This window comes from Typopeltis vanoorti, chromosome 7, assembly GCF_054136105.1.
Source record: "Typopeltis vanoorti isolate ZY-2024b chromosome 7, IOZ_Tvanoo_1.0, whole genome shotgun sequence".
Taxonomy (NCBI): Eukaryota; Metazoa; Arthropoda; class Arachnida; order Uropygi; family Thelyphonidae; genus Typopeltis; species Typopeltis vanoorti.
Window position 1 is genome coordinate 34319365 of NC_143555.1, and position 16413 is coordinate 34335777.

The following is a 16413-nucleotide window of genomic DNA, read 5'->3' on the forward strand; positions in this document are numbered from 1 at the left end:
TCTAACTATGAAATTCAGAGGTGGCAATGTGATGGTGTGGTCCTGTTTTTTCCTAGTTTGGCAGTGGTCCTCCGTTTGTGGTGCCTTGAACATTAATCTGAGAGGTATGCTTCTTACTTTCTGGCATTTCTACGGAACTGACCATCATATCTTTCAGCAAGACAATGCACTGTGTCATAAGGCTGCTGCTGTAACAGCATGTTTTGTAGACATGAACATCATCACACTTGATTGGCCTTCATGCTGTCTCTGATCTCAACCCTACTGAACATCTGTGGGATGAACTGAAGCATCGGATAAGGTGAAGGGATGTCTGTCCCATAACATTCCAGGACTTCATTACATGCCTATAAGAAGAATGGTCCAAAATTCCTATTGATCATTATTGTATGCTGATGGAAAGTATGTCCTGTAGGATTGCTTTAGTCATCGCAGCAAAAGGAGGTCTTACATCATATTAAGGTGGATGCCATGACTGTTCCTCACACTATGGTGTCCACTGACCTCTTTCCAAGCACTGTATGTTCCAAGGATCAAAGGTATTAGCAAGCTGTGTATGGGAGGGTAGGGCAATATCCTACTAGAGGAAAGTCATTAATGGTATACCTCAAGGGTCTGTGGTGAGGCCATTGCTATTTAACTTGCTTGTTAATGATGATGGGGAAGATTTGAATGCAAATATTCAATTATTTCCAGATAATGCAAAATTGGGAAGAATTATGAGTAGTACAACAGAGACTGTGGCTAATAAAAGTACTTGAGTAGACTTAGTGGGCATGTGTAAGATTTTAAAACTCAGAAAACAAATATGGAATGTAGAGTATACAATTGGCGGTGTTTGGTGGATAGCATTAATAGTAGTAGTGTTGTTGTATTGTAATTGAGAATTAAGTAGTAGGGGAGATGGTGAGATGGGCATAGAAGGACATGGTTGACATGGTTCAAGGACTCATCACAGAAGGACAGTGATGAGTCCTTGAACTCCTTGGAGATGTCACATTTTATAAATGTAATGATATTTATGGAAGGATGATGTTAGTTGAAAATGGTAGAATGAAACCATGGTGGAGGACATGGTTGAGAAATCAGATGAGCAATTCATGAAAGTATTTTATCCTCGTTAATGTGACATTATACAGACTTTGAGTGCAGTGGGAAGGATGGAGAGGAACTGTTTGTGATTGAGTAAAAGGAAGTATATGAGGAATTGAATATACTTGATGTTAATAAGGCTATAGGATTTGATGGAAAAAAAAAACAGTTATATATCATCAATATATCGCTTTTGGGGGGGGGGGGAGGGAGTTGAGGGAATGTTTCGGAGAGTAGTTAATAGTAGCTTTTGATGTACCTTTTTAATATGAGTCTTTGTTTGGGCCATGTTCCAAAGAAGTGAAATGAAGGCAAAATTGTTCTGCTTCAAAAGGGAAGTGAGAGGATTTAAGGCTTCAAATTGTAGGCCAGTTAAAGTGTTCAAGAGGTTAGTGAGGATAGGGATTCTGAGTTAGGTTTACAGCAGCACCATTCTCTGTAATGAACAACATGTGTTTGCTAAAAGAAGATCCTGTTTTAGCTTTCCATTTATTATATCATCATCACCATCATCAGCTATTTTCTGTTTACTGCTGGACAAAGGCCTTCCCCAAAGTCCTTAATTCATTCATTCCTTGAGCCTTTCCATGCCATCTCTTTAATACCATTCTCTCACCATCTCTTTTGTCTTCCCATAGCTTTCTTTCCATCTCTAGGATACCATTCTGATATCAACTTTGTCCATTTTTGAGTGTTGCTTCTTGCAGTGTGACCTGCCCATTGCCATTTGGATCTTTTAATGGCTGCTGTAATGTCTCTCACCCTAGCCTGAGCTCTAACCCAAGTATTGAACTTTCTATCTAGTATGGTAATACCGTTTATTATAACAAGGTGTCAAATGCATTGGGCAAGGGTGAGATGCATACATTGTGGTATATTTAGAGTTTTTTTTATTTAGGTATATTTGCATGTAAAATTGGAACAGATGATGTGTATGTTGAGGCTTAAGTACTATGAAGAATTCATGTTGGAGGTTTAATGGAATATTATCAGCACTGAGAAAGGATTAAAACTAATTTTAATGCTTCCAATATTTCATCTCAGTCACAAAGATATCTTCAGGGATTACAAAAAAACTTTTTTTTTTGTAATCACATTTAACAGCACACACAAATACAATACAACAGTTAGTGAAACTAAATTTCTATCTAGGTGGTGCACCCTCTATAGGCATTTGCAGGTGGCCTAGGATGTAAAGAGGGATCTCTGATAATTAATGTTTCCCAGATTTTGGGAAATTTTATGCAGCCGTATTTGTTTAAATTAGGTTGATTCCTGAGTGCAGATGCAGATTCAAAGAACAGCCTTACCATTTTGAATTTACTATGTTGGAGCATGGTGGCTTTTTTCCAGGAGAAAAAAGTAGGTTGTATGTGGTAGGCTGTTGGTTGTATCTAAAACATTGTCTGCAAGGCCAGATTGACCATAATCGTGATTGCAGATGTATGACTTGTGTTCTTCTAATGGGATGGTTGCTGATCTACTTGTCTGTCCAAAGTAAGCCAGTTTACAGTAACAATTTACTCTATATATAGAAATGATTGTTGTGGCAGGTACGAATGATTTGAAAGGAGATAAAATGGAAATGATAGAAGACCTGAATGAATTGTTTGAGGTAGCAAAAGAAAAGAGTGAGAGAGTTAGAATGATTAGTCTTTTGCCACGGTATGACAGTGAAATGTTTAAAAGGAGGGCCATAATTGCGAATGACTTTATGCGCGGGCTATGTATGACGAGTGGTGTGGAATTTGTGGACGTGTGGAGTGAGTTTGATGGGCGAAAGGATCTATATAAGATGGATGGCTTGCATTTGAATGGTTATGGTGTAAGAAGACTTGAGAAAGTGTTGCTGAATGTGGTGGATGTGCAAATTCAGGGAAACTACATTTATTAAGAGGGGGGGGGGGAGTAGATATACAGTCCTTAGGGAGGCAGTTGAATGTAAGAATGAATATAATATGCCCGAGCAAATAAGGACAACAAATCAGAGTGGGATAGTTAATATAAGGCATCAACGTAAGGTTGGGGCTAATAGAGGTTTTAAATTCATGTACACTAATGCTAAGAGTATTAGGAACAAGAAGGAAGAGTTTTTGGCCATGGTTGGCACTTCCAGACCACAGGTTATTGGCATTAGTGAAACATGGCTGACTGTAGATGATATAGCTAGTGGGATTGAATGTGATGGGTATAGTGTGTTCAGGAATGACAGGGAGAATAAAATGGGGGGAGGAGTATTGCTGATGATAGCTGATGAGCTGCAGCCAAGGAGAATAGAAGTTGAATTGCAGGATAGAGAAAAGAGCACATTTGAGGCCATTTGGTGTGAGATTGTGGCTAGCAGAACTAAATATACAATTGGGTGCTGCTATAGACCAGGTGATGGAAAAGATGGTGGTGACAGTATGCACAAGCAAATAGAAGAAATGAGTGGAAGGAGGGTGATTATTATGGGAGATTTCAACTATGGTCACATTGATTGGAGTGAGGAGAGGACACACGGGAGGAAGGAATTGGATTTTATGCGGTTATTAAGGGATAACTATCTGCGACAGCATGTAATGGAAAATACTAGGGGTCAGAAAGTGCTTGACCTAGTAATTATATCTGAGGATTTGGCTGTAACAAATATGACCACATTGCCACCAATTGGTGAGAGTGATCATAGGGTCGTAACTTGGGAGGTGGCTAAAGGTGTAGAATTTACAATTAAGACAGGGTACATGTGGAATTATCGGGCTGGAAAGTATGACAAGCTTAGGAGTTTGATTGGTTCAGTGCCATGGCATGTACAACTGCAAGGACTAGAAGTTGTTAGTGCATGGGAGGTAGTTAAGAAGTGCTTGCATGAAGCAATGGCTGACTGTATACCTAGAGTCCGAATAATAAATCAAGTAGGGGTTAAATGGATGAATAACACCATTAAGCTTGAGCTGCAAAAAAAGAAACAGCTATGGAGGGAATTTAAGGAGAAAGGTGACTGGCAGGCACATGAACGGTATAAAGCGCAGGCCAAAAGGGTGACGAGTGTGGTAAGAAAAGCAAAAAAGGATTACGAAAGAACATTGGCCATGCTGGCTAAAAGTAGATATACAGTCCTTAGGGAGGCAGTTGAATGTAAGAATGAATATAATATAATGTAATGGAAAATACTAGGGGTCAGAAAGTGCTTGACCTAGTAATTACATCTGAGGATTTGGCTGTAACAAATATGACCACATTGCCACCAATTGGTGAGAGTGATCATAGGGTCGTAACTTGGGAGGTGGCTAAAGGTGTAGAATTTACAATTAAGACAGGGTACATGTGGAATTATCGGGCTGGAAAGTATGACAAGCTTAGGAGTTTGATTGGTTCAGTGCCATGGCATGTACAACTGCAAGGACTAGAAGTTGTTAGTGCATGGGAGGTAGTTAAGAAGTGCTTGCATGAAGCAATGGCTGACTGTATACCTAGAGTCCGAATAATAAATCAAGTAGGGGTTAAATGGATGAATAACACCATTAAGCTTGAGCTGCAAAAAAAGAAACAGCTATGGAGGGAATTTAAGGAGAAAGGTGACTGGCAGGCACATGAACTGTATAAAGTGCAGGCCAAAAGGGTGACGAGTGTGGTAAGAAAAGCAAAAAAGGATTACGAAAGAACATTGGCCATGCTGGCTAAAAGTAGATATACAGTCCTTAGGGAGGCAGTTGAATGTAATAATGAATATAATATAATAGAATCCTAAACAGTTTTTTAGATACATAGCAAGTAAAAGGAAAAATGTACATGGCAGAATGATTTTAAAGAATGCCGATGGTAGGGAGGTAACTGAATCAGTTGAGATAGTTGAGTTACTGAGTGAGCACTTTGCAAGAATATATCATCCAGGTGGTGACATTGCAGAAACGAATAAACCAGTAGATTATACGGGAATTGTGGTGAATGAAGTGGAGGTGAGTAGTCTATTGCATAACCTCAATGTCAATAGATCTGTGGGATTGGATGGTATACCAGCTCGTGTTGTACGAGAAGCAGCTGAAGAATTGTCAGTACCCTTGACCATTTTGTTTAATTTGAGTCTCGGGTCTGGGTTAGTCCCGAGTGGGTGGAAACAGGGGGAAAATAGTTCCACTGCATAAAGGTGGTTCCAAGACTGCTGTTGTAAATTACCGACCGATTAGCATATCAGGAATCATTGTCAAGGTCTTAGAGAAATTAGTCAAGAAAAGAATACAGGATTGGATTGATGAAAATGGGATATTGTATGGGGGACAACATGGTTTTGTGACCTGTAGATCATGCCTCAGTAACTTGCTCACGTTTTATAACATAGTGACGGCTGAACTGAATAGGGGTAATGGGTTTACAGTGATACTACTGGACCTTGCCAAGGCCTTTGATAGGATACCACATGGAACCCTAATCAGTAAACTGGAGCAGATGGGGATAGATATAGGGTTGGTGAGATGGAAAGGAGGGTGGTTGAAGGAGAGATACCAGAGAGTGTTTTATTCAGGAGCGGAGTCTAAAATTAGTTTTAATCCTTTCTCAGTGCTGATAATATTCCATTAAACCTTCAACATAGAACAGATGATGCTAGGTAATAATTAGTGCACTGAATTGCAGACTGTTAAACTGTTAGGTATCAAGTTGTGTTTGGGGGGGAGGGGGGCAATGTCCCAGAAGAGGAAAGTCATTGGAAAGGCAGAAACATGTGCAACAACTACAAATTTAGACAAATCAGTGAAATCATTGAGATGAAAACATTAGGAAAAATTGAAGGTGTAAAAATATTAAACAAAATTAGGAACTCAAAAATCTGAGGAAATTGTAAAATACAGACAGTAAATGATTGGATCAAAAAATGGAGAGAAGAATGGAAAAATCATGTAGCAAAAAATGCAAGATAACAAATGGGGAAAGAAAGTAGAGAACTGGGTGACAAAGAGAAAGAAAAGTAGCGGAAGACCAAGGAAAACGTAGCAGTGTGGTCTTGAAAGCAGAGGCACTACAACTAAGCTTAATAGTGGTGAGGAAGGAAAGTCACTAGTGGTTTTATTCAGTGGTCTGTTGTAGGCCAATTGCTGTTGCTGTTTAACTTGTATGTCAGTGATATTGGGAATGTTTTGAATGGTGACAGCTGCAGTTGTTTGCAGATGATGCAAAGTTGAGAAGAACAGTGAGAAGTAGACCAGATGATGTAACTTTGCAAGAGAAATTGAAGAGATTGGTTGAATGGGTTACCAACTGAGTGTCTTACCAGTTCAGTGTTGCAAAAGTGTAAGGTTTTAAAATTCATACAAAGATGGGATGATGTGGAATTTAGTTGGTGGGGATGTGTTATATTAAGAGGAGGAGGTGAGGGATCTGCAGGTAATGATGGATAAAGATGTAAAATTTAGGGGATACATTACTAAAATGTGAAGATAGCACAGTGAGTTATGGCAGTGATATGGAGGACTGGTATATAGAAGTAAGGATTTTATAGTTCCATTGTATAAAACTTTGATTCAGGCTGCATATGGATTACAGTGCACATATTTGTTCACCTGGTTTTCAAAAGAATGATGAAATATCGGAAAGAACGATTGACTAAAGTGGTTTCTGGTGTCTAATTGAGTATGAAGATAGATTGGTAGACTATAATGCACATAGTCTAGTGCAGGGGTTCTCAACCTTTTCCAATGGTGTACCACTATATTTAATTCAAGATATTAGATGTACCAGTAAGGCAGTGACTCACATATCACCAGTGGTATGTGTACCATAGGTTGAGAATCCCTGGTCTAGTGGAATGAAGGAGAAAGGGAAGGTATATGATTGAGACATAAATTGGTAAGGGGTTATTACCAGGTTAATGTGAATGAGATTTTTTATTCATAGAATGGAGGGAGAAAAACAAGAGGCCATCCTTGAAAGCTGTATAAGGAAGTGTGTGGGTAGTAGTGAGAAGTTTTTTGCATGGAGAGTGGTAGGTGATTGGAATGCATTGCTTGAAAGTGTTGTGAGCATAGTGATAGTGAATGCATTTAAAGCACTGTATGATTAGCTGTCTGTGTGACAGTTGGACCTTTCACAATGAGTTTTGACTCTTCTAATTCTTCTTATGATTTATTATTATTATTATTCAGGCCTCCATGGAGTCAAAAGAGTCATTGTGGGAGGTCCTTCCTAAGAACATAAAGTCTGTCAAGAATCATCGAGGGGAGGGCCCCCCCCACTAAGATACACGAAGTCTATCATACCACTCCTTAAACTCATTGACCGTTCTCGCTCTCACCACTCCATCAGGCAATGCATTCTATGGTTTAACCACCCTCCATGCAAAGAAACCACTCCTCACCCTCTTGCTCATAGTTTCCTTTCGTAACTTCCAGAGATGGCCTCTTGTCATCACTCCTTCCCACTGTTCAACCAAGTGAAAGAACTCCCCAGTGTCAACCCTGATATACAGTAATAATAATTCATAATTTTCAAAAGACAAAATGTACCTCCTAGATGAGTCTTTGACTCCATGAGGTCTTAGGATAATAATAATAATAATAATGAGTTGCTAAATTATCTAGGTTTCTGCCTATTCTCACTGATGAGATGTAACATTTGAAACAGTTGTCAAGTTACCAAAACCTTTAATCCATGCCCTAATGATGATAAATATGTATTTTAATGCAGTAACTGTCACTTAATTAGTGCACCAAAAAGACAAACTTATTCTGAATATTTGTATTTTTATAAGGTAAATGTTGTTGTCAACTTAGTTTCAAATAATAATTGATATTTATTATTATGGATTTAAAAATGTTGTAATGCCAAGTTGAACCATTTTAAGAATTAATTGTTTTCTCTAAATTTGGTTGCATGATTTAATTTTTTTCTCTCTAGTCATTATCATCATCATGGCAAAAGAACTGACTTTCAGTAAAAAAAGTAAATGTGATAGGTAAGTTGTAAATATTGCATGTTCTTCATAGTTTTTATACATTCTTGTTTTGATCCCTAATGACCATTTTTACTGTTAATGAAAAAAAATGTATTTGCTTCAGGAAAAACACATTTGAATTAAAGGAATGACACATTTTTGGATATGTGAAGGGTCATCCAGTTTGTTAAGCTAACAAAAACTCATTCAGTTATGTACACTAGTTAACCTCTGAAATGAGAAAATTATTATGTAAAATGTAAAGAGCCAATAGGCTTCATTTTGGCGATATAAACATTATTCAGATTAAGGGGATATTAAATCCCACATTGTTTTAAAACCAAATAAGAAACTCAAAGATTGGAATCAGAGAGTTTCATGCTGAATATAGTAAACTATAAAAGTATCGGCGGTTACTAGCGTGAGCTAATGCAAGTAGTCCTAGTACCTGTAAACTATAAAAGTATCGGCGGTTACTAGCATGAGCTAATGCAAGTAGTCCTAGTACGTAGTACAATCTCAGGCAACTCGTTGCAAAGGTGGGGAAAGTTCTGATTGCTAATCTCGGTATTTTCCATAATGTAAAAACACATTTCCTAGGAAATGTATGTTGTTATTGCATTATGGTGGGGGGGGGGGGGTCACTACCCAGACCAGTTTCAGCCTTTTTTGAGGCTTCATCAGTGAGTAGCTAGATCAAATAGATACCGAAAGGTATAGCGAAAAGAACTTATATACTCTGCTATACGAGTTGTCAAACAGGTGCAACCATTAAGTTACTTAAATATAAAGAGCCAATAGGCTTCATTTCAGCGATATAAACATTATTCAAATTAAGGGGATATTAAATCCTACATTGTTTTAAAACCAAATAAGAAATTCAAAGATTGGAATCAGAGAGTTTCATGCCGAATATAGTAAACTATAAAAGTATCGGCGGTTACTAGCGTGAGCTAATGCAAGTAGTCCTAGTACCTGTTTGACAACTCATATAGCAGAGTATATAAGTTCTTTTCACTATACCCTTTGGTATCTATTTGGTCTGGCTACTCACTGATGAAGCCTCAAAAAAGGCTGAAACCGCTCTGGGTAGTGACCTCCCACCATAATGTAATAACAACATACATTTCCTAGGAAATGTGTTTTTACATTATGGAAAATACTAAGATTAGCGATCAGAACTTTCCCCACCTTTGCAACGAGTTGCCTGAGAATGTACTACGTACTAGGACTACTTGCATTAGCTCACGCTAGTAACCGCCGATACTTTTACAGTTTACTATATTTGGCATGAAACTCTTTGAGTTTCTTATTCGGTTTTAAAACAACGTGGGATTTAATATCCCCTTAATTTGAATAATGAGAAAATGATGTTTGGTAACATGAACTGTGATCTTTTCTGATGATGTGTAAAATTCATGCTATTCTGGTCATTAATGGGTAATTGCAATACATAGCCTTTTCTTATTAGCTGGAAACTGCAAAGTGGTAATATCATATGGAAAGCGCTGGTGACAGCTTTCATCGGAAAAAAAAAAATAATAAAGGCCTGTGTAATTCAGTGGAAGTGGCACTTGCATCCTTTGCGCTAGGCAGCCTGAAGATGGACTTAAGTTCAAGCCTGTAACTGACTGGAGGAACTTTTTTTAAGCCTATCTTTGACCAGTTCCTGAGTTAGTCAATCTCTGCATGCACAAGCGGGTTTTTTCTCTCAAAAACTCAGGTTATTTGTCCCATAAACTCAAGAACGATCGTGTTTACCCATGTTATTTCAGACAGTGATATATCCTGTTAGGATTAGGTACCAAGAGATGGCAGTACTTTTTTGTCCAACTCTTTGTTGGTTACAACTTATAATTGATGATAGTCATGGGCTATCGTCTGATTGGCTACCGGTGGAGACTGAACTGCCCACTTAGTCTCTAAAAAGCTAGACAAGGTTAAAAGGCCTCACTTACTCCTTATAATTGAATAAAAGGCATTAGCTGATTTTTATTTTTTTTATTTAATAATAAGATTAATATTTTTGCAGGCATAGACTTCTGTGGCTAATTGTTTCAAAAGATATTTCGGCGATTACACCACATTTTTTTATTCAGTTATTCAGTTATATAAAACACTGAAATAATAGTTCCCGACAAGTTTTGTAAATCGTAGGATTTACATCTTCAGGGAGTAAATAGTATAACTTAAAGTTTAAACAAGAGAATTAATAAAAAAAAAAATGCAATAAAAATCAAGGTTTAATTCTCCATCAAGTGTGGTCAGCTCTAATAAAAATCTACCTCAATCTGAGCTCGGACTGTATGCATGAGAACAAGAACACATGACATCGCCCAGTATTGTTCAACGTCAATAATGTTATCTGCATTCTGTTATTTGAGTTTTATGAATAGCCAGACGGTTATGATTTGTATTTATTAATTCTCTTGTTTAAATTTTAAGTTATACTATTTACCCCCTGAAGATGATCGATTGTGTTACATTTAACAAAGCAATAGCTATCTCAGAACAGAAGAAACATACATTAATTCATAAGTTCAACATACTCCTTCAGAAGAAGGAAATACATAAAAAACAACTAGCTCATTCAAAAGTAGTTATTAATCTTTCTTCGAGAATCCTAACAAAAGAGGAGAATAATCTTTTACTTAAGGGTTTTAACTTTTCCTTAACCCCACGTTTCCTTCCAAAAATTGATATTATAGCACAAATAGAAAAAGGAATTAGAAATCTACCGGATAACACTTCAGATCTTATCTGTATAGAAAGTACAGCTTTACTATTAAAAAGCATATTACCTCATAGGAACCTACCTTACAATGAATACGTTTGCCTTGAAAAGTTAAAGGATGACAAAAATATTGTCATAATAAAAGCAGATAAAGGCAATGCAACTGTCGTTTTAAATGCTACAGAATAGTGATAACAAAATGAAAAGTCTCCTGGAAGATACCAACACCTACAAACCCATAGACAGAGACCCGACTTGGCTTACACACAAAAAAACAAATGATCTAATAAAAAAAGTGCCTCTCTGGATGGAAGAACTTAAAAAATACTTACAATCAAAACATCCTTTGATACCAAGAATATATGGTGTTCCAAAGATCCATAAGACAGATATACCTTTAAGACCAATAGTAGATGGAAGAGATTCACCGACTTCCAATTTGGCGAAATACCTCACCAACATGATCTCACAACATATAGGAAAAACATCTTCCTTCATAAAAAATAGTAAACATTTCATAGAAAAAGTGAAAGATATACATATTGGTCCAACAGACATCTTAGCAAGTCTCGACATTATCAGCTTGTTTACAAATGTCCCGAGACAAGAAATTTTGAATCTCCTAGAAGACCTCTTCCCTCCGGACATCTTTTTAAACATTGTATAAACAATACTTTTTTCGCCTATAAAGATAGAATCTGGGAACAAAAAGAAGGGCTGGCCGTGATCATTATCACCGGTATTAGCAAACCTATTTATGGAAAATTTTGAAAACAATGCTCTTAAAAATTACCATAAAAAACCAAAAATATGGCTACACTATGTGGATGATATTTTCATCATATTCAGTGGAACAACAGATGAACTTATCAATTTCAAAGATTATCTCATCAATTTGCACAATACCATAAAATTCACTTTAGGACAAAAAAAAAAAAAACTTTTCTGGATATTCTATTAGAAGTTAATGAAGAAAGTAAACTCTCTTTCTCAGTATATAGGAAGCCGACAAACACTGGAAGATTTCTAAATGCAACCTCACACCACCATCCTGCACATAAAATAAGCTTAATTAAAACTCTTCGAGACAGAGCATACCATATCTCCAACACAAAGAAAGATGTAATGAAGAACTAAAATACTTAACACAAATCTTCCAACAGAATGGATATAAAACAAAAACCATCAAGAGAATCCTCAAACAAAAAAAAAATCCTATGAACAAAAATTCTGTGAAAAAAAAAAAAAACTTCCTTTTCTGGATATTCTATTAGAAGTTAATGAAGAAAGTAAACTCTCCTTCTCAGTATATAGGAAGCCGACAAACACTGGAAGATTTCTAAATGCAACCTCACACCACCATCCTTCACAAAAAATAAGCTTAATTAAAACTCTTTGAGACAGAGCATACCATATCTCCAGCACACAAGAAAGATGTAATGAAGAACTAAAATACTTAACACAAATCTTCCAACAGAATGGATATGAAACAAAAACCATCAAGAGAATCCTCAAAATGCCTCCACCTAACAACACAATAAAACAGGATTACAAAAACGCAATCTCGCTTCCTTATATCAAAAATGTTACAGATAAGCTAGCCAAATTAATAAACAAACACAACATAAAAGTAGCCTTCCTTCCTATGGAAAAAATTTCAAGATTCCTACATCCACCAAAACCACCTCATCATACTCTTAAAAAGCCAGGAGTCTACAAAATCCATTGCTCTTGTGGGATTTGATACATAGGACAGACAGGAAGATCTGGAGAAATACGTATGGCTGAACACCATTCATATGTACAATACAAAAGAGAACAAAAAACAGGTCTTGCTTTCCATACCACTTCCACTGGACACGATGTACTCTGGCAAAAAACCATGATGTCATACATAGAGAACAACAGTTATATAAGAAAATTTAAAGAAGCTGCTAATATGCTGAAAAACCCAACCCAATGCAATAAAAATCAAGGGTTAATTCTCCATCAAGCATGGACAGCTCTAATAAAAAATCTACCTCAATCTGAGCTCGGACTGTATGCACGAGAACAAGAACACGTGACATCGCCCAGTATTGTTCAACATCAGTAACGTTATCTGCATTCTGTTATTTGAGTTTTATGAATAGCCAGAATGTTATGATTTGTATTTATTAATTCTCTTGTTTAAACTTTAAGTTATACTATTTAATCCCTGAAGATGTAAATCCTACGATTTACGAAACTTGTCGGGAACTATTATTTCAGCGTTTTATATAACTGAATAACTGAATAAAAAAATGTGGTGTAATCGCCAAAATATATATTAATATTTTTATTTATTTTTTTATTATTTTAATAATATATATTTGATAATAATATTTTTATTATTTTAATACTATTTATTTTGTTATTATTATATTATTATTTTTAATTTTATATCATTTTATTCTTTTCTTATTATTTTATTCTTCTTATTATTAATTATCATTACTAATATTAAATATTATTATTAACTAATATTAAATATCATTACTAACTTCCTATCTACAATTTTCCTCCAAGTCGGTCTGTGACCTGTCAAGACTCCAACATTATCAGATCTTATATTTCTATCTTCTAAGGCAGGCACTTTTTACCATATCAATCCACTTATATCTTGGTCTTCGTCTGGGTGTTTTTCCTACCACCCTGGCAGAGAACGTTTGTTTTGCTAATCTTTTCTTGCCCATTTTCTTGACCATAACCAAAATAACCTGAGATTAGCTCTGCTAACACATTCTTGGATGCTGACAACGTCAAGTTTTTTCTCTAATATCCTCGTTTTAAATATGATATTGTTATTGATGCCATCTGTTCATGCCCCTAATCTTTCTCAGGACTCTCATATCTGCGATCTCTAATCTTTGGTCAAATGTTTTATTTCTGACCCAGCTCTCAGATCCATAAGTTAAAATTTGTTTGAACACTGCCTTGTATATAGCTAATTTAGTGTTTTGACTACTTTTTCTTTTATTCCATAAACATTTATTCAGCTGACTTCCTATCAAACCAGCTTTGTTGATTCTGTTGTCTATTTTTATACTTAATTTACCATCTTCACTAAAAATCATGCCCAAGTAGCTGAGATGTTTCACTTTTTCTATAGGTTCTCCATTCACAATACAGTTGATATTCTCAATGCTTCTGCCTATTTTCATTGTCTTTGTCTTGTTATTGCTGACCTTCATTCCATATCTATTACAACAGTCCTTCGGTTTAGTCATGGGGTGCATCAGGGTCAAAGCTATATAACTGAGAGGAGACCTCCACATAGCCTTTAAAAGAATGTGGAGAACCTGGATACTGGATACCTGGATACTGAATGAACAAGGATGGGCCATTTAGGATTTAGCCAACCAAATTGTATTCTTATTGGCTTAAACCATAATAACCAAAACAAAAAAATCACGGTACAACATGACAGAATTTCATGCTAGCTGTGGCGTTGCTCGGTTAAACAATGTCCCTTTGTTTTCACCAGGGAACCAGGGTAAACAGTGAAAAGTCAGTTACTGGAACAAATCCTAAAAACCCACCCCAACTCAACATCACCAGAGTTCAATGGCAAGAAAATGGAGCTAGTTGAGGAATTGGATATGTACTAGATCGACATAATTGTGGTGACTGAAACAAAAGAGGCAAAAATTGGTGAGATCTTTCTGAGCAATAAATACAAAATATTATATTCAGGCAAAGACAATCAAGGAAAAGGAGAAGCCATAGTATTCAACACTAAATACGAGGCTAATCTTGAATGGCAGGCACTCTCAAGTAGAGTAACGTGGGCAAATGCGAGAATGGGGAACTGGATAATGAGAATTATTTGTGCCTATGGTCCCACAGGTTCTACTAAGATCATCTTCATCTGGTAGCATCCTCTATCAAGAGGGTTGCAGCAGATGAGCAGCTCTTCTCTGTTTTTCTCGGTCTGTTGCCTCCATCATTCTTAAACCAGTCCATTCCACGATGTCATCGAAGCACTCTCTAGTTGGTCTTCCACATCTGCTCTTCCCCTCTCCTTTTCCTTGTAATATAGTTCTTGTCAGGTGTCCCAAAGAACCTCTCAGAAGATGTCCTGCAAATCTGGTCTTTCTTTGCATAATATTCTTGAGCAGTGTTCTTTCCATCCCAACTCCTCTTAAAACTTCTTGATTTGATATTCTCCCTGTATAGCTAATCTTTTCCATCTTTCTATAACACCACCACATTTCCAATGCATTAATTCTTTCCATATCTCTTTTTCTGAGTGTCCATAACTCACTTCTATAACTTGCAATACTCCAAACTGTTGCTTTAACTGTTCCAACTCTAACTCCTATTTTAATATTCTTGTTTATTAAAATTCAATTCATTTCCATACATGCTGATTTAGCTTTGCCTATTCTGTTTCTAATATCCAACTCTGAAGTTCCTTTCTCTGAGATCCAGCTACCTAAATATTGAAATCTTTCCACTTCATTTCTAAAATCTTTCCTCCACATCTTATCTTTACATTATCTCCTATTTTTATGCCCATTATCATTATGTTGGTCTTCTTTGTGTTAATCCTTATTCCATACTTTTTCCGGAGTTTTCAATTCTTGGAAGAATTTGTTATAATCTATTTTCACTTTCTGCCCTCACCACTACATCATCCCCATATCTTAGGTTATTAATGATTCTTCCATTTATTTTTATTCCTTCTTCTACATCCTCAGGTGCCTCTCTAAGCATTTATTCACTATAAAGGTTAAACAATAATGATGATATAATAAATTTAGTTTAATCCTTTATCCAAGTGTGAGCAAACAAAGTTTGCACCTGAAAGTATCTTCAGGACTGGGGTAAGGTGATACAACACCAGGGCAACTCGTTTGCAAAGGTGTAGCAAGCTACCAACACTCCTGTCTCAGTATCTCCTTTAATGCAAAACACATCTCCTTGCGGATATGTCTAATGTTATGCATTAAGGGAAGGTCCACTACCCAGACTAGTTTCGACCTTTATTGAGGTCTCTTCAGTGGGAGCCAGGCCCAAGCTGAGATACCAGGCAGAAGTATTCGCAGGTCATCTCTACCTATAGGAGTTGCCAAATGGTGTGCCACCCTTTTTTTTAATAAATTACTCTGGATTTAAAGTGTTGGTAGCTTGCTACACCTTTGCAACGAGTTGCCCTGGTGTTGTATCACCTTACCCCAGTCCTGAAGATACTTTCAGGTGCAAACTTTGTTTGCTCACACTTGGATAAAGGATTAAATTAAATTTATTATACTCTAACCAAGTGAAAAATAAACTTTCAACATCAAAATAATGATGATAACTTGCATCCTTGTCTAACTTCTCTCTCTCTCTCCGCTGGGAATTCTCCTGTTTCCTCTCCATTAACACATACTGACGATGTTTGTGTCCAATATAATCTCTTTAAAATTTCCAAGGAAAAGTTGGTCCTTGTTGGGAATCTAAATAGCAGAGTAGGAAATGATTGTCAGGCATAAAAAAATATATTGGAAAAATTTGGAGAAAAGAGCAAAGCTAATAATAATGGCAAATGCCTCTTGGACTTCTGCTGAGGATCTAGACTGGTTATTACTAACACCATGTTCCAACATAAAAATGTGCACAAATTCACATGGAGAGAAGAGGCAAGGAATAAGAAAAGTCTCATTGACTATGTTATTGT

General features: G+C 36.5%; 1 protein-coding gene across 2 annotated transcripts in view; it reads left to right on the plus strand.

Moving 5' to 3' along the window:
- The window catches only part of LOC150104576 (F-box only protein 7-like), a 429110-nt gene that overhangs the window by 10705 nt on the left and 401992 nt on the right, over positions 1-16413 (plus strand). For both annotated transcript variants that reach the window (XM_090395788.1, XM_090395787.1), the window contains exon 2: positions 7960-8017. In XM_090395788.1, the coding sequence (XP_090251914.1) occupies positions 7974-8017 (44 nt within the window). In that variant the 5' untranslated portion in view covers positions 7960-7973. The remainder of the gene's footprint in view (positions 1-7959; positions 8018-16413) is intronic.